The sequence below is a fragment of the Myxine glutinosa genome, chromosome 10 (genome assembly GCF_964187855.1).
Source record: "Myxine glutinosa chromosome 10, kmMyxGlut1.1, whole genome shotgun sequence".
Classification (NCBI taxonomy): Eukaryota; Metazoa; Chordata; class Myxini; order Myxiniformes; family Myxinidae; genus Myxine; species Myxine glutinosa.
This window is the reverse complement of record NC_136270.1, coordinates 66,944,440-66,964,477: the sequence shown is the minus strand read 5'-3', so window position 1 is coordinate 66,964,477 and position 20,038 is coordinate 66,944,440. Positions and strand designations below refer to the sequence as shown.

The 20,038-nt window shown below is 45.1% G+C and overlaps 1 protein-coding gene across 2 annotated transcripts in view; it reads right to left on the bottom strand.

Annotated features, from left to right (window-relative positions):
* Positions 1–12,036, bottom strand: part of LOC137434132 (uncharacterized) — a 65,407-nt gene extending 53,371 nt beyond the window's left edge. The window contains exon 1 of one of the 2 annotated variants that reach the window (XM_068126834.2): positions 11,828–12,036. In XM_068126834.2, the coding sequence (XP_067982935.2) occupies positions 11,828–11,863 (36 nt within the window). In that variant the 5' untranslated portion in view covers positions 11,864–12,036. Of the gene's footprint in view, positions 1–11,605; positions 11,773–11,827 lie in introns of those variants that run through there. The other variant, XM_068126835.2, reaches the window with a different exon arrangement.
* Between the last annotated feature and the right edge of the window lie 8,002 nt (positions 12,037–20,038).

The following is a 20,038-nucleotide window of genomic DNA, read 5'->3' as shown; positions in this document are numbered from 1 at the left end:
ATCCTCAGCTAAAATAAGCCCATTCCTCTCCAGCGATGCGTGGTGAGGCAAGCGTAGTGAGCCGAGCCAAGCTAGTATATATACATATATCTGTACATTCATAAATATTATAGAAATATACATATATTCTTGGAAAAATGCCAGGGGCATAGAAAAGGCCCCTTTATATGGTATGTGCCATGTGGCAAACTATAGAAAAGAAAGGACATTCCATAGCTTGTAGAAAATGTCGAACAACAGATAAGAAGGGACATTCAAAAAATTTCATGTGCAAGCTGTACTGCCCTTGTGTTCTTAGAAGGAACCACGTATGCTCTAGAAAAAATCATATAAAGGGGAACCTTACATATATAGGTTAAAATACATTTACTTCTTCATGCAGCTGTATGAATCAAATTGGCGTCCATTTGGCCATTCTCAGAGAGCAGCCTCAGTGCCAGCGGAGTCTGACAGTTCACTCAGGCAAACATAAGGTTAAAGGCAATGATGCTACCACGGTGTTGTGCCAATAATACTTCACCCTACTGATCCGCGGGCATCAATCTATGGTGTTAATACAAGGGTTTGTTACGTGGTCATCGGCGCTTCATTGTGGCATCCATTCTAACCGATCCTCTTCTGCGTCAGTTCACAGCCGACATTGACGGGGAAAATCGTCTATTGCTTTTCTCACCATAGTCGGAGGAATATGAGCAATGCAATGGTGTGAGGTTATAATGAGATCTGGGACAAGGTGGTGCTTGGTCACATAAACCATCTTCTTGAGATACCTTCAAGCCCAAAAATACAAAAAAAATACAATGTCAAATTGGGGTGCACCTTTCTGGAATTTATGGAACACTGCGACCAATCACTGTACAAACTAAAGGGCTGTGATCGGAGATTGCCGATGGTTCCTGGTATAGCCAACTCCATAATATTAGCCAATTGGTAGCACTTGAAATTCTTCCTTGCAGTGAAAGCAAACATTTTACTTTTCAATAAAAAAAAAAGAAAAATGACATAATTGAAAAATATTTAAAGAATTGAAAATAAAAACAATTGAAAATCAAATACTGTAATTGAAAATTGCAAAAAATTAAATAATTGAAAATCTTAAAATTAAAATAATTAAATATTTGAAAATTACATACTGTAATTGAAAATTCAGGGAAAAAAATATTCTTCAAAAAGCTGGACACCACGGACACCAAGACGAAGCAATTCCTCCCTCAGGGAACCAAAATTAACTGTTCATTCAATATGTCGTCAGCCTAAAGGGGGCAGTGATGTGGGGCAACCGACACAACTGCATTGCTAATGCAGTTATAAATGAGGTAGAATCTTCCAAGGAAGGGCACACCTTGGTACAAGGGTAAAATTTCTAAAATATTTACAGCTATAGCTATAAGACTTGTGTCTTTGTGCTACCAGTGTGTTATTTTGACAAAGACAATTCAACAAATAGGGCTGGCAAGAGACACAAGACTCCTCGAGGGATGCACACCCACCTTTGAGCCATCTACTGTGGGGTTTGTTTTTTTTTGTATACAGGATCGAGGCTCGTGAAAGAGCTAACATTTATCACACAAAAAAATCAAAACAGACACACAAAGTATATAAACATTTGAGAGCAGGGACATCGGGAGATCTGTGGGAGGGGGAGGGCTTGGGGGGAGAAGGCGTGGGAAGGGGGGTGGGGGGTGAGAGAAGTATAAAACACAAGGATACTATGTTGTTTGTTTGTTGTTATGCTATGTTGTTTAATATGTATGTTTGAATGTTGACCCAGCTATAAACTGTCATCTTGGTGTTTTGCAGGCACAGCGAGGCATCAATGTGTGTGCCATCCCTCAGATGGATGTTTCCCCCGGATGAACCGTCTACCAGAACTGATCATTGGCGGACATTTGAGATCCCATGGTGTCTTTCATGAAGAGGAGGCGAGTTATCACTCGCACCCTGAACAAAATACTGTTGCGGTTCTGTGTTACGACCTCGAAGGTAAATGCACCGAACATGCAGATCCCTCAGCGTAGTTATTTCCATCACGTAAGGTTAGAGTAGTCCCTTTCCCTTGTCAGGTGGGTTACAATATCATACAATGTGTTGGTAAGGGCTAGAGAGGTTCCCTACCCCCACCCCATTTTCTTACAATTTCCTAGGGGTAATTGTGTCTACCCTGTAGACATATTGTCGTAGAATTGGTAACATATTGTCGTGTGTCTACCCTGTAGTGAACCGCAGGGCGACACGGATGACCAAACGAGCTTTAACTCCAAGGCGTTCAATCCAATGGCGGACCTTCATAATATGCGCGGGGGGAAGAGTGGGGGGGGGGGGGGTTGAGCCGCGAGCACTTACCTTCACAGGTCACCGGCAATCTTCGCACCTGCGATGATTATGTCACGGAATTAAAATGTACAAAAATACCGGCTTTATTTCAAGAAATGCACGATAAAAACTATGATTCCTAAATGGGATGTCCTGACACAGTCTTGAATACAGACAGAGGGAAAACTATCTGTGAAAATAAATGCCCGGAATAAAATAAAATAAAATAAATAAAATTAAGGAATCATCCCGGATCGTCACAGGCCTCCACGTCCTTGCGCCGGAACCACAGGCTGCACTGCCGTGAGCAGGAACTAGGCCTCCTGTGCAGTCCGTGTATCTCGCCGCCGAGCGCAAAGTCAGCAGGCCGCGCCCATTCCACTCGCCCCCGCTCATCCCTGTCGATCTTGTTCACCAACATCGATGTGCCAAGCAAAATAAAAATTGTGGCTGTGCCTTCAATCGGAACCCGTACATTTGTGCATTCGGAACCCGTTTTATCGTGCATTTGTGTGCCAAGAGAACACGCAAATGCGCCCACCTTCCACGAACACCTCCAAGTCCAGCTCAAGAAGCACCGTATCTGTGACTGCTCTTTATTAACTCCAGATGCCAAGAGAGAAAAGCCACGAGAAACAAAAATGTCGGGGAGACAACCGCTCGCCACCAAACCCAGAAGATGAGAGGAAGTCAAGAGAGACTCGTGAACTTTGACCATTCGTTGTCAAACCCAGCAAGCGAGAGGAAGTCCAGAGAGCAAAATGTCCGCCCTCCAACTCCTTTGTACTCAAGGCTCTGACGTCATCCTACGATGTCTGCGTGTCCGCTCCAATCAGCTAGTGCCATCTCATCGCTCTTGGTGTCCTGACCAATCCTTGCTCTTCGGGGATGTGGCCTCCCAGTCCTGCCTGCTTGTGTTGCGACGTGATGGCTGCGGCACCAGCAGTAGTTGAATGTCCTGGTTCTGGTCGCTTTTATTTAGCGTTATAAATGCGCGATTTCTTAGCTTTGTGTGTGTGCTGCTGGTGTCATAAGGAACAAAGGAAAAATAACAGAGGCCATTACATACAGGGGATTCATTACCCATTATCCCTAAATAGCTATCCCAATATGATTCCATCCACAAATATTTATCCCTAAATAGAAGCTAACTCCAAGGGCCTCTCACTCACTCACCGCAGGCAGGTTGGTGGTCTTTCCGTCTTCTACCGACTCCTCTCTGGCCTTGCCCCCCCCCCCCAGCTCTCTCTGGGCTCTGTCCCGCAAATATTCCTACAGGTCGCACAAGATCTGCCTGCAGCCCTCTTATGGTTAAACTGCCAAAATCAAGACTCTCTGCTCACCTTCACTCCTTCATTCCTCTTTTCTCCCACCTCTGGAACAAACTCCCTCACTCTCTTCAATCCCACTCCACCCTCCAGGTCTTTAAAACAGCTGTTCACCACCATCTCTTATCTTCCCCCATCCAAAACCTTGATCTTTTCTATCCCAGCTAATTTCACCCCAATTCCACTTTTTTGAAATACCAACTTCTGTCCTGGAAGTCCTTGGTGTCCTTGTGTTTTATACTTCTCCCACCGCCCCCCCCCCCTTCCCACGCCTCCTCCCCCCCAAGCCCTCTCCCTCCCACACATCTCCCTGCTCTTAAATGTTGTGTGCTCTCAAGTGTTTGTGTGCTTCCCCTTCTCTTGTCTTCCGCTCCCTCTTTTTATATATTTTGTTTGTCTGGTTGATTTGTTTGTGAAGTAAATGTCAGCTCTTTCACGAGCCTCGATTCAGTATACAAAAAAATAAAAATAAAAATAATAATAATAATAATAATAATAATTAACATAACTCCACCCCTTGTGATGGGAAAGAAGACACGCGCTTAAACGACATACGGGCTACCGGATCCCTACTTATGATACATGGGGTTTCTTCTTCTTCACGACAGTCGGAGCACACTACCTATTCAATTCTACCTGGACTAAGGTATTGCCTACCCCCCACAAACGTAACAATATGCTCATCATGTTTTAGTTTAATAGCTTCAATGTGCATGTGAGGGTAGTTGCCGTAGCGCGCCAAAAGGCATTTGAATCGTGCCCCGAATCCCAACTGCCTCTCGTCCTCTCTGTCTCGAAATCTTCCCTTTAGAAACACGATAAGGACACAACATCTTATTCTTCCTCCAGGTCTTCAAGACAGCTGTTCACAACCATCTCAGATAATACCTCATCCAAAGCCATGATCGTTTCTATCCCTCCTCCTTCCAAATTTCCAGTTTTTCCTTCCTGAGAGTTTGTTTATGTCTTAATCTTGTCCACACATATGTCCTCCCCTACTCCTCATTCATCCAACACCAATTGTTGTCAAAGTCTCCCTCTATTTTGTCCATCTTCCCTGCTGTTGGTGTGTTCCGCCCTCTCCTTCCAATGTTCCTTTAGTTCTGTTACGTGCTGATCCGTTCTCTGTTCCAGCTCCTCTAAGAGCCTCGACTTTGTTCACTAAAAACAAATAAAATTTAAACAATGCCTGACTTTCAAGTTAAGGGTGCAAGCGATAACCCAAATCCTTTGCAAAGGACACCATGGGATCTCTAACATCAACCAACTAATGTAGGCAGATGGGACACCCGGCCTAACGTTCTTCCGATGAATGGAGCACTAAATCCTGAACACCAGGATGACCGTATACCGTTGGGTGGAGCTTGGAATCTAGGTTAACAGGTCATAGGTGAGTACGTCTATCCCTCTTCTTACAGGTGAGTGTATGTGTCTCTTCTTACAGGTGAATGTGCATATCCCTCTTCTTACAGGTGGGTGAGCACATCCCTGTTCTCACAGGTGGGTGTGCACACCTCTGTTCTCACAGGTGGGTGTGCACACCTCTGTTCTCACAGGTGGGTGTGCACACCTCTGTTCTCACAGGTGGGTGTGCACACCTCTGTTCTCACAGGTGGGTGTGCACACCTCTGTTCTCACAGGTGGGTGTGCACACCTCTGTTCTCACAGGTGGGTGTGCACACCTCTGTTCTCACAGGTGGGTGTGCACACCTCTGTTCTCACAGGTGGGTGTGCACACCTCTGTTCTCACAGGTGGGTGTGCACACCTCTGTTCTCACAGGTGGGTGTGCACACCTCTGTTCTCACAGGTGGGTGTGCACACCTCTGTTCTCACAGGTGGGTGTGCACACCTCTGTTCTCACAGGTGGGTGTGCACACCTCTGTTCTCACAGGTGGGTGTGCACACCTCTGTTCTCACAGGTGGGTGTGCACACCTCTGTTCTCACAGGTGGGTGTGCACACCTCTGTTCTCACAGGTGGGTGTGCACACCTCTGTGCTCACAGGTGGGTGTGCACACTTCTGTTCTCACAGGTGGGTGTGCACAGCTCTGTTCTCCCAGGTGGGTGCACATATCCCTCTACTCTCCTAGGTGAGTGCACACAACTCTGTTCTCACAGTACCCATACCTCTGGGCTATTCTGTTAGCCAGAAAAGTTCTTCATTATCACCATCATGCCCTATGAAGAGCATTGGGGCTGCTGAAGCAGTTACGAGACTACAATCCTAGTGGGGTCCCCACACCGATTGAGGAAGTGGGGCAGGGACTTGTAAATTATTCAGGGTGCCGGAGATAGCTCGTCTAATCATGGCAAAGGACACCATGGGATCTTTAACGTCCACCAGCGAATGCTGCCAGACGGGATGCCAAGTTTAACGTCCATCCAAGGGATGGCACACACATTAATGAATCACCCAGTCTGTGAAACACCAGGTTGACAGTTTATAACTGGGTCTAGATTTAAACCCAGGCTAGATGGATTAGAGGCGAGCGTGCATACCTCTTGAGTCTAGGCCATCATATCAACCCTATTCTTTATCATGGGAGCAAATTGTCAGATGGTTACCGATGATTAAAAAGGCAACTTTTGCGTTATGTCGAGACTTTCGGCTTACATTCTCATTTCTCGATCCACAAAAATGCAAATAAAAATGACCATATGTCGTCATTGTGGTATCTTTGGTGTGAAAAGGAACCTTTGAGGAGAATCTTGGGTGAAAAAGTGCTTTTGTATAATAAAAACAAGAGGAAGGTTATCCTTTCCTTTAACACGTTGATACGGAGGGTCTTTCTAAAATGCCTGGGTTATTAAATGAATAGTCCCAGGTAGAACAGACACTCATCTCCCGATGGAGGGCAGTCATAGTAGGGGTGCACTAGGGTGATAAAGTTGATTTTTAGTTTGTTTGGTAAACTCCTCCTCCTACAGTTCTGGGTCCATGCATCCAGACTTCCTATATAGGATCAGCATGACCCCAATTAGTGTTCAGGGGTGTTTTTATCTTTGTCGGTGGTCTTGGGGTGGGGAAGAGGGGAGGACGCAAAATATCGATGTAAATGTATCGTGTAGTGCCGCCTTCAGATTGGAGATGGTATAACAAGTCCCTACCCATTAAAGTTCAGTGTTCCTGTCCCCACATTTTCCAGAGCAGTGAGGTGTTTTGAATTATAAGCAGTATGCATGTTTTTGCTTCATGCATGTAACCCTGAGGGCAGAGTAGGAGGCCTGTTGCTTTCCTCACATGACATCACAGAACGAGAGCGCCATCTTCCTGCATTCAAGTCTCACAGCAAAAGCACGTAATATAGTCATCACCCCACGCACTCAATGTGAAAAGTGGGGCTAAGCAATAGGTTCATGTCCGTCCGTCTGTCCATCTTGTCAGTTTATAATCCTCAGTTCATGATCGAGGAACAACATATTTACATTGAATGCTATATTTTGAACATGAATCGGAACATGAATAGGAAGGCAAGTCTGTCATTTTACCATACGTTGGCTCTGAATTCACCCCGATCACACGCACAGAGAGGAGTGAGAAAATATTTTTACTCTGTCTGGTGGTAAAACAAAATTGAAAATCAATCCAAACAGGAAACTTACTGTTTTTAAGGATGTTATAAAGGACAAAAATAATAGCCACAAATAACTAATACAATGTGTTGGATATGGTGATGAAATAGACACTGCGTAAAATGGTGATAACGCCTGGAATAAATTTATTTATACACCTTTAAACCTTTTGAAACCTGCATGTGTGAGAAGTGTTATGATTTATGGGATCGAGACATGGGTAATGAACGTAGAGCAGCAACGAAGGCTGGAAAGGGTGGAAATGTGAATGGTTCGGTGGATGTGCGGAGTATCGTTGAGAGAGAGGAAGACAAATGATGAATTGCGAAAGATGATGGGAATAGAGCCTGTGATTGATGCTGTGAAGAGGAACAGGTTGAGATGGTTTGGTCATGTGTTGAGGAAGGATGAAAGTGACTGGTTGAGAAGAGTGATGGAAATGAATGTAGAAGGAAGTAGAGGACGAGGAAGACCGAGAAAGACTTGGCCAAAGATGGTGGAAGAAGAAATGCGGGCAAGGGGGTTAACAAGGAGAGATGCAGAAAATAGGGCAAAATGGAGAAGATTGTCATGGGGACCGCAAGGCTAACCCCCGCTCTAGCAGGGAAAATGTCCTCAAAATGCCTGTTGTTGTATCTCACCAATAGGTCCGATATCGATTCGGACATGAACCAAAAGCTAATCTGCTTGTTCTTGTCACTTACCGAACTTATCAACGAAGTTTTGTCACAAGTCGTCGAGAACTTTTTGAGATATCGTGCTATATTTATATATCGTTTTTTTGCCCTTGATCTCTCAATGGTGAAGAAACACTTAAACACGACCGATAACCCAACAACGGTGTAGCTGGGCTTGTTTGATACTTTAGTTGAAGAGGATAGTATGACCTGGGTGGGATACCAGTTAGCAGTCAGAAAATAATGTTAGTATTAATTTTTTTTAACTTCAGACTTGGAGAGTTCGTGAATCGCTTGGGTATATAAAAAAAGAGCGAATGGCAAACGATGAACCAATACATTCCACATTCCTGTGCCACCTTGAGTCGAACATCAGGCATTGCCAGCAGGTTCATGAAGGACTTGGACTAAAAACGTACCCAATCTGAATGTTGCTATATCCAGGCAATGGCGAAACTGCAATGGGAAATCCATGAATGCCACAGATGGAAACCCTTATGTCATTTCCTCATTCTGCTTTAAACTCAATATCTCTATATTTTCATTCCAATCGTCATCATTCTAATTACAAATTAATACTTTAATATTAATATATCAAAATATAATGTCAAATCACGAATGTATTTAGATATCAAACCAGCAAACCGTCGTCATCTGTTCACTTCCGGATTTGGGAGCAAGGTCCGTGTCGATCGCATTTCAAAATCGTAATTTTATTGAGGAATTTCTGAAACCTCATACCTACCTTACAACACCCGCTGGGACCCCAAAACGTTCCACAAAAGGTTATTATATTTACTTTTAGTAAAATATGCAACTGTAATGATTACTAAACGCTGTCCCCCTATCATGTGACCAGATCCTCTCCTCTGTTTGGTGGACGTTTGTAAGGGACATACATACAGACAGACAAACGCTGTTCTAGACAACATTGCCCCACAGGCTACGCCATAAAAATTCTCAGATCCAGATTTGGATCTTCACCAAAATCTAATCATTTCGTCCCTGTCACATCCCCAACCTCTCCACCAAATTTCGTCGGCCAATCCATCCACAACTTTTTGAGATATCTTGTTCACAGAAAAACAAACACTCAAACACACAGGGGTGAAAACATAACCTCCATTCACCTTCAGTGGCGTAGGTAATGAGGGAAGTATTTTAACCCTTTTTATGTGATGATAATGTTTACTTGAAACCAATTGTCTCTCTGATAATCCCGTTTCATAAACAAACACGTTCAACCCTCATTATGATTATCGTTAATCCAAACAAACATCACTCCGGAATCCCGATCCACGGATGTCATCCGAGTTCAAAAAGTTCAATTGGAGCCTCAACTGAACTCATTCAGGAGAGGGAGAGGGACAATGTAGTCAGTGGACTTCCCCTAGCGACCACATTGCTGCTTCCCCCTAGCGACCACATTGCGGCCTCCCCCTAGCAACCACATTGCAGCTTCCCCCTAGCAACCACATTGCGGCTTCCCCCTAGCAACCACATTGTGGCTTCCCCCTAGCAACCACATTGCGGCTTCCCCCTAGCGACCACATTGCTGCTTCCCCCTAGCGACCACATTGCGGCCTCCCCCTAGCAACCACATTGCAGCTTCCCCCTAGCAACCACATTGCGGCTTCCCCCTAGCAACCACATTGTGGCTTCCCCCTAGCAACCACATTGCGGCTTCCCCCTAGCAACCACATTGCGGCTTACCCCTAGCAACCACATTGCGGCTTACCCCTAGCAACCACATTGCGGTTTACCCCTATCAACCACATTGCAGCTTACCCCTAGCAACCACATTGCGGCTTCCCCCTAGCGACCACATTGCGGCTTACCCCTAGCAACCACATTGCGGATTACCCCTATCAACCACATTGCGGATTACCCCTATCAACCACATTGCGGCTTACCCCTAGCAACCACATTGCGGCTTTCCCCCGAGCAACCACATTGCGGCTTACCCCTATCAACCACATTGCGGATTACCCTATCAACCACATTGCGGGTTACCCCTATCAACCACATTGCGGCTTACCCCTAGCAACCACATTGCGGATTACCCCTATCAACCACATTGCGGCTTACCCCTATCAACCACATTGCGGCTTACCCCTATCAACCACATTGCGGATTTACCCCTAGCAACCACATTGCGGCTTACCCCTAGCAACCACATTGCGGCTTACCCCTAGCAACCACATTGCGGTTTACCCCTATCAACCACATTGTCGCTTACCCCGAGCAACCACATTGTGGCTTACCCCTAGCAACCACATTGCGGTTTACCCCGAGCAACCACATTGCGGTTTACCCCGAGCAACCACATTGTGGCTTACCCCGAGCATACACATTGTGGCTTACCCCGAGCAACCACATTGTGGCTTACCCCGAGCAACCACATTGTGGCTTACCCCGAGCAACCACATTGTGGCTTACCCCTAGCAACCACATTGCGGTTTACCCTGAGCAACCACATTGTGGCTTACCCCGAGCAACCACATTGCGGTTTACCCCGAGCAACCACATTGCGGCTTACCCCGAGCGACCACATTGCGGATTCCCCCTAGCGACCACATTGCGGATTCCCCCTAGCAACCACATTGTCGCTTACCCCGAGCAACCACATTGTGGCTTACCCCGAGCAACCACATTGCGGTTTACCCCGAGCAACCACATTGCGGTTTACCCCGAGCAACCACATTGTGGCTTACCCCGAGCATCCACATTGTGGCTTACCCCGAGCAACCACATTGTGGCTTACCCCGAGCAACCACATTGTGGCTTACCCCTAGCAACCACATTGCGGTTTACCCTGAGCAACCACATTGTGGCTTACCCCGAGCAACCACATTGCGGTTTACCCCGAGCAACCACATTGTGGCTTACCCCGAGCATCCACATTGCGGATTACCCCGAACAACCACATTGCGGCTTACCCCAAGCAACCACATTGCGGCTTACCCCTAGCAACCACATTGCGGTTTACCCCGAGCAACCACATTGTGGCTTACCCCGAGCAACCACATTGCGGCTTACCCCTAGCAACCACATTGCGGTTTACCCCGAGCAACCACATTGCGGTTTACCCAGAGCAACCACATTGCGGTTTACCCCGAGCAACCACATTGCGGTTTACCCCGAGCAACCACATTGCGGCTTACCCCTAGCAACCACATTGCGGTTTACCCCGAGGAACCACATTGCGGTTTACCCCGAGGAACCACATTGCGGCTTACCCCTACTCTAGCAACCACATTGTGGCTTACCCCGAGCAACCACATTGCAGCTTACCCCTAGCAACCACATTGCGGTTTACCCCGAGCAACCACATTGTGGCTTACCCCGAGCATCCACATTGCGGCTTACCCCTAGCAACCACATTGCGGCTTACCCCTAGCAACCACATTGCGGTTTACCCCTAGCAACCACATTGTGGCTTAACCCGAGCAACCACATTGCGGCTTACCCCTAGCAACCACATTGCGGTTTACCCCGAGCAACCACATTGTGGCTTACCCCGAGCATCCACATTGCGGCTTACCCCTAGCAACCACATCGCTGGAACCTGTCTCCAAGAGGAGAAAAACTTCCAGCGCTTAACGCGCTGCGGCCGGGATAATAAATAAGGGCTATTTATAGTCACTAATAAGAGGATCGAGGCAGTAAATGGAATGGAAATGGAGTACATAGAACACTTTTTGAAAAGTTTACCAAAGCGCTCATGTCGGCGATTGAAGTTTCTTTACGAACTCCTGAAGAGTGAAGGAAAAGCCCCAACGGCCCCCACCCAAGACCCTTCCCTGAACCAAAGTACCCTTAGACCGCATAGACATAGAGTGACCACAGCAGCAGGGTACTGGGAATGTCTGCAAAGTACTGTACTAAGTAGACAAAAACTTCCTCATAATATGATAAATCATTAAATGGGCGCACCTCATACTCAGCTGATGATTCTGCGTCTTGCTCCATTTGGCAGTTGGCACCAAGCCGGCAAATACGAACTTCTTCTTCGGTTAATTTGATGCTATTTCAGAGTAATTCGAGTATCGTAAAGGACACGTTCGTGAAATTCCTATACGTTCGAAAAAAAAACTGACGGAGTATTTGAAAATAACAAATTGAGCGCGCGCGCAGTGAACCTCAACGGCCAGCTTATGCACCGCCTCAAATAGGCCGCCGTTTGTTTGTTTCTATTTAGTAAGCCAAAGGGAAGATCAGTTAAATGTTTCTCTCTTAGTAGTGGATGGACTGAGAGCCAGGAGTTTGGTTCTTGTAAAATTTCACCAAACATTTTGTTTTGCAATTTTATAATTAACTCTTGTTTTAATGAATTCGTATGATCTCTCCAACTCTAATCCATAGGGCTTGTCCTGTCTCTGTTGAGTTGGCATATGCAGGCTACGGGTTGGCACGATAGGTAAGAGGTACACACGTTCACCTCTGAGCTGTCTGGCCTGGGTTTGAATCCCGACCGAGCTATAAACTCATATGAGGGTAATTCATCGTCGCAGTGTGTGTGCCGTCCCTCGGGTGGACATTACACGGAACCGAAGGACCCTCGCATGTACTGTCCTCGCCTCGACGCCATGCCGAGTGTGGCAGGTATAAATCCCAGAACGGCAGTAGACGCGTCATAAAGAGCGCTGCCTGCCGGGACGAGTCCCCTGGGTCCAGAACGAAGCGAGGGCGCAGTGGCACCACGGGCACCTGGGCGCACCGCACAGTTCCAAAACCACATTGACACTACACCGCTCATTCTCCCCACCTTTTACCCACCCGCTTATGTTATTTAGACCGAGACGACCCAGCTTGGTTGTGTGTAGTAAGCGAGCATTCGTCCCCTTACTCCAAAGAACCAAAATGCCTTTCTTTCTGTTGCTCTTCTTCTTCTTTGCGGAATGTATGAATGAATGGAGCCATGTCTTGTATGCACACTTAGGTCCTGTCTTCATTTATCCGACATAGTGTGTACATGATAGGGGGGAATTCAGCCCCACTGTTTCGCTTCGGCAGCGAGTGTTTTTTATTTGTATACTTAGTCGAGGCCCGTATAAGAGCTAATACATAGAACATATTATAAAGAGAGAGAGAAGCACAACAACAGTAGAGAGTAGGGACATTGGGAGATCTGTGGAAGGGAGAGGGCTTGGGTGCAGTAGTACAAGGGATACACAAGATGGACACTACAAGGACTTTCAGGAAAGAAAACGGAATTTGAAGGAGGTGGATTAAAGGGGGTAGAAAAGATCAAGGTTTTGGATGGGAGAAAATATGAGATTGTGGTGAACAGCTGTTTTGAAGACCTGGAAGGAGGATGGGATTGAAGAGAGTGTGGGTGTTTATTTCAGAGGTGGGGAAAAAAGAATAATGAAAGAGGGAAGGTGAGAAAAGAGGTTTGATTTTGGCATGGTGCATGGGGTTTACGTCAGTGTTTACCCACGGTCGCTCAGCCGTAGTAGTAGTTGGAAGAGGGATGAACGCTGAGGGCTCAGCCCTTAGTTCAGATTATTAGGCCACCAACAGGTAACACATCATGAAAGGTGAGAGGACCCTGGTAGACCTAATTATCCCAACCAGCATCCGTGGTTGCTTCACAACCTATCGGCCCGCGGAGTTATCCATAGCCTCGTGGCCTCAGTCAGTAGTGGCGGCAGGATCGATGACGCACCTCAAGAGTCTGGCCCACGTGCCGACACCGTAACAATCAATCTATATTATAAAAGGAGCCGTGTCTGTCTGTCTGTTGTGTTATAACTTGGGAACGGATTAACGGATTTCAATAAATCCAACTACAGTGGATTCGGGTAACTCCTGAGTGTTTGTGGTCCCCCCCCCCCCCCCCCCCAAAAAAAAGTTGCAAAAGTTTGCAAATTACTTTTTTTTTTTTCATGGGTACACGGACAGTGGATACGCGTGTGAAAACTACAAATGCAAACAGCCAAACACCGTTGGTTATCCCTGCATCGAGAGCAGGATCTCTTAGGAATCCTGGTTTTTTTCTTCCCTCATAGATTAGCCATCGCAGCAAAGATTGGTATTTCCGTCAGCGAAGCGACGGGTCTTATATTCTAGTATAAATAAATTGAAATAAAATTAAAATTTTCAAGGTGGTAGAAAAAAAGTCCAAAAACGTAATTCCGGAAGTTGATCGCTGTTGATGCGGTCTATGTACACCACCTCATTGGCAGGGTGCATGGGGTTTACGTCAGTGTCTTTCTGCTTCTTCTTTGTGATTCTGATTCCCCCAATCAGAAGCGAGATAACGGATGCATTCACATATTTTAATTTCCTCGCACATCATTGTGAAGTGCCTTGTTCATCTGTAACTTTTCCTTTTAAGATGCAAGCACTTTGGAATATAAAAATAAATAACAGCATTTTAAAAGTAAGGTTACATTGGTGATATCCGTCTTGAACTGAGATATGGGGGACAAAAAAAAAATGTGGAGAACTGTTTTAACCATGCTTGCTTGCAAATCCAATAGTGTGTATGTATATATATATATATGTATATATATATATATATATATATATATATATATATATATATATATATATATATATATATATATATATATATATATATATATATATATATATATATATATATATATATATATATATTGTTGCGGATTTGAGAATCTTGTTGTAAATATCACCCTGAGTAGTGTAATGATTCCTTGTAAATATCTCCGTTTTGTGTGTAAAGGTCAAAGGTCATCCTCTTAGTTAGTCCATATACATGCACGTAGGCCACCATATACCCTTCTAAATAGTTATTTCCTTATTATGTGTATTAGTTTAAGGCTGTGTTTCCCATTAATCGACTCTGCATTGCATCAGATGACATAAGATAGTTCCCTTTTCACATTCCCAAAAACCTCCATTGCCAACCGCTTCGCCCTCCATTAAGCACGCGGTCGGTTCGGAGAAAAAAGGCGTGTCTCCACCTCGTCATAGGAAGGAGGAGTGAACCAACTCCGATCAACCAACCAAGCACGAGGGGTTTGGCTTGAGAGGGCGGAGAAAGAACGATCGGGCAGGTTCGCGAAGATTCGAGGGTGTGGCCCTATATAACCCGTCACGTGACACCCCCACCAGAGAAGGGATGAGTTCACCTAAAGGAGTCCACCGCATCTTTGAACAAACCGCAGTTTTAACCACCGCAGCTTTGAGCGTCGACAGCAGTTGCGGCCACGAAGCAACGTCGCCGTGCGGAGACGATTGGGGAGAGTCGGCGGCTGCTCAACTCGAGCCGGGATCACACCCACCACCCGCATCCTTCCCGCCTTGTGATCCCACCTCCTCGCCCGTCCAGCCATCCACCTCCAGCTTAACCTTCCTCCCCTTCCAGCCATTCGTTCCTGCCTTCATTCCCCATTTGTGTAAGTCTGATTGTCGTCCGTCTTCTGTGTTGTCCTGGGGTTTAAGTAAGACTGCATAGGTAAGCTAGAATTGCTCTGTGTCCTTCTGGTCCTTCCATCCTTCTGTAAATTATTTTCGTTTCTTTCCTTCTCCTTGGTTACTTTTGGTCTTGCACATGATAGTAGCAATAAATCCTGTTCTTCCTACCTTGCCTTCTTTCCTTCACATCCGTTCGTCCTTGTCTTTTCCCTCATTGAATACCTGTGGCACGATTTGGCCAACGTTTCAGAATCAGGTCTAGTTACTTGCTAATGGTTCGTGCCGTGGCTGCTAATCCGCTCGGCCATTAACATCTTGTCCGCGGTTGCTCACCTGCCTCTCCGGAGGGAGCTGGGCAACTTCAGGATTCACGTCGGTCAGTCGCACACAAGGGGATTAATCCCCCCTTCTTAAGGGGAAAAAGGGCCGACGTTGAGATCTGCAACAATATATATATATATATATATATATATATATATATATTGGTGTGGATATGAGAATGTTTTTTTTTTTTTTTTTTTGTTGTAGTGTAAATTGTTGTAAAATATCGCCCTCCTTACTCCAGTGTTGTATAAAGGTCAAAGGGCGTTCCCATAGTTAGTTCCATAAAGCATACATGAAGGACACCATAATACCCCTGTTCAGTAGTTTATTTCCTTATGTGTATTAGGGTAAGGCCTTGTCTTCCATTAAGATGACACTCCATTGCACCAGGTGAAATAAGAGTAGATTCCGTTCACATTCCCTTATAGTCAATTGCCAACTACAATTGCCACCATTAAGCATGTGCCCAGCTCGGGGAAGAAGGGCGTGCCCGCCCATCGTCATCAAGGGTGGAGTCAGAGGGCCTGTGCCCACCAATCAGGGCCGAAGCGAGCTCACCGAGGGGCGTGTCCTGAAGGCCGGCGGCTTGATCGCCTGAGGCGCTATAAAAGCGTGCGTGCAAGAGCCGAGCGTGTGGTTGGACCAAGCGAGAGACGTGCAAAGAAAGGCGCATCAGAACGTTGGTTGGTGGTTGGTGGTTGGTGGCGGAAAGAGAGTTGGTTACAAAAGAGAGTGGGAGAAGTAAAGAGAAGTGAGGCGGAGTGAGGCGGAGTGAGGCAGAGTGAAGCCAAGAAAGACAGCAAGCGTTGTGAGGGTTGAGTTGAGGAGGAGCACAAAAAGGGACACCAAGAGTTGCGTCGACGCCACCGAGGTTTTCCCGCCAAGAACGCGAGGAGTCGGAGCTGTCACCTCCAGCCCTGCCGTTTGCAGGGACCTGACCCTTCCTCCCCCTCCAGCCATCCACCTCCTGCCATTCCTATCATCATCCCCCGTGTAAATGTGTTCGTAGTCTGTCTTTTGTCTTGTCCCTGGGTATAAGTAAGCTTGTATATAAGTTAATATTTGCACTGTGTCACCTGCTTTTTCCATTTTCCCTGTATATAACCTTGACTGCTCCTTTTGCTTAGTGTGTGTAGATAATAAATCCTGTTACTCTTCTGTACGTCTTCTTCGTCTTCCTCTTTCCATTCGGTCGCTTTAGAGGTTTCCCCATTGAATATCTGTGGCGCGATTCGGCCAACGTTCAGGAATCGGGTTAGTCGGGGTAACTGCTAGGGCCGCGGTGCCATCCGCTCGGCAAAACATCTTATCCGCGGTCCGTAACAATATATATGTATATATATATTGTGTATATATATATATATATATATATATATATATATATATACATACACAAAGAATTAAGTTAAGCACCCCCCCCCCCGTTTTTTTACAACCTCGCACATTACAAGTTTGTTGTCGTCAAAACAGTGTAATATACCCATGATATTGCTATATTTTCTGGAGAAGTGATATTATGGTCACATAAAAACATAACAATCATGCCGTTTTCAATATTTTATTCTGAATAATTTAAGGTGAAATTTTTTGGGAATTTTAGGCATATTTTCACCTCAATTTAAGTATGGAGCTATAGGTCCATCACGGACAGTGTGGATGACGTTTATGTTTTCTAACGTACAGTCATTGTTCTGAGAAGACCTCTAGCGATCTTTGCGTCAATAACGTGTGTAGGACCCACGTGATCGGATCACTGACTCAACCCTACGTCTCATAGACCCTGTAAGCCGTCGTATGCGTTGCTGTGGCAGGTTGAACCCCCTCGAGCACGTTTGGGACATGTTGAGACGACAAATTGCGAAGATGGTCCCTCCAATAGCCAATCTGGATGAATTGGAACGTGCATTACATCGGGAATGGAACAACCTGCCACAGCAACGCATACGACGGCTTACAGGGTCTATGAGACGTAGGGTTGAGTCAGTGATCCGATCACGTGGGTCCTACACACGTTATTGACGCAAAGATCGCTAGAGGTCTTCTCAGAACAATGACTGTACGTTAGAAAACATAAACGTCATCCACACTGTCCGTGATGGACCTATAGCTCCATACTTAAATTGAGGTGAAAATATGCCTAAAATTCCCAAAAAATTTCACCTTAAATTATTCAGAATAAAATATTGAAAACGGCATGATTGTTATGTTTTTATGTGACCATAATATCACTTCTCCAGAAAATATAGCAATATCATGGGTATATTACACTGTTTTGACGACAACAAACTTGTAATGTGCGAGGTTGTAAAAAAACGGGGGGGGGGGGGGTGCTTAACTTAATTCTTTGTGTATACGTATATATATATATATGTACAATGTCTGCGTTGTGTTGTCTTGTCACTGAACTACTCCCTCAAACTTTTGTGAAATCGTACCAAACTTCTGGTACGCACCTACCTCTCCCGTGTGTATGTCCTAAGGATATTATTTTTGAAAAATTTAGAAAAATATTTTTGAATTTATTTTTGAAATATTTTTTGAAAAAAAAAAAAAAATTCAACTCGAGTCTTCAACTTCAATTGTTTATGAAATGTAATATCACGTATATTACAAATACATTTGTGCAAAATAATTGTTTGAATTATGATTGGTGTAAACCATGACAAAACAGCAACTCAGGTACCTATCTATTTAGCTACATATCTGGGCAGTGTGTGTTGTCACTGAACTACTACCTGAAACTTTTGTTTCTGTGGTTGTGAAGTGTTTTTAATAACGTGGTGGTAGTTTTGAATCACGTGATGGTGAGGTGTTTTTAAATCACGTGGTGGTGAGGTGTTTTTAAATCACGTGGTGGTGAGATGTTTTTAAATCACGTGGTGGTGAGGTGTTTTTAAATCACGTGGTGGTGAGGTGTTTTTAAATCACGTGGTGGTGAGGTGTTTTTAAATCACGTGGTGGTGAGGTGTTTTTAAATCACGTGGTGGTGAGGTGTTTTTAAATCACGTGGTGGTGGTGTTTTTAAATCACGTGGTGGTGAGGTGTTTTTAAATCACGTGGTGGTGAGGTGTTTTTAAATCACGTGGTGGTGAGGTGTTTTTAAATCACGTGGTGGTGAGGTGTTTTTAAATCACGTGGTGGTGAGGTGTTTTGAATTACTTGGTGGTGAGGTGTTTTCAATTATTTGGTGGTGAGGTGTAATCGTCCCAAACTTCCAGTCTGCACCTACCCCTCCCCTATGTATATGCTGAGGGGTTATTTTTTTAAATTGTTTTCTTTTAAACTTAAATCTTAAACCTAAATTGCTCCCCCCTCCCCCACCCCTGCTCCCCTCCCCCCTAATCGCTATCCCCCCCCTCCCCCCCGCCCGGCAACACCGGATACTTCTGCTGGTTGTTTATAAAAATGTAATATCACAAACACTACAAATAAATTTGTGCAAAATAATTGTTTGTATTATGATTGGTGTAAATCATGACAACACAGCAACTCAGGTACAGTCATTATCCTCAGCAAAAACAAGCCCGTTCCTCTAACGACGCGTGGTGAGGCGAGCATAGTGAGCCGAGCCAAGCTAGTATGTATGTATGTATGTATGTATGTATGTATGTATGTATGTATGTATATGTATGTATATATATATATATATATATATATATATATATATATATATATATATATATATATATATATATATAGTGATGTTGGATTGATGTTGGTTGTGGACCCAGATGGAATTAAAGGAAGATGGAAGAGATATATGGAAATACTGTTGAATGCAGAGAATGAAAGGGATGGCAACATAGAGAGTAACCCAGTTTTAAGACCGGCAGAGAAGATAACCGAGAAGGAAGTTGAGGAAGCGATAAAAGCAATGAAGAGTAGAAAAGCGGGAGGGCCGATGGGAGTTGTGGGAGATATGTTGAAGGCAGCAGGAAATTGGGGTGTGAAGAGAATGACAGAGATCTGTAATCTGGTGGTGAAAGAAGGCCGCATTCCAGTGGTTTGGGAACTGAGTACCATCGTCCCTCTATACAAGGGGAAAGGTGACCCTCTGGACTGTGGCTCGTATCGAGCGATAAAGTTATTGGAGCATGGAATGAAGGTATTGGAAAGGGTGTTGGAGAGGAGGATAAGGAAGAAAGTGAAGATCGACGAAATGCAGTTTGGATTTATGCCAGGAAGAGGAACGACAGACGTGGTTTTTATTGTGAGGCAGTTGCAAGAGAAGTATATGGAGAAGAGGAAGAAGTTGTTTCTTGGGTTTGTTGATCTGGAGAAAGCATTCGTTAGGGTTCCACGTGAAGTAGTGACATGGGTATTGAGGAAGTTAGCAGTGGAGGAATGGTTGATCAGAGTCGTGATGGCAAAGTACAAAAGAGCGCGCACAGGTGTAAGGACGAAGGACGGGAACAG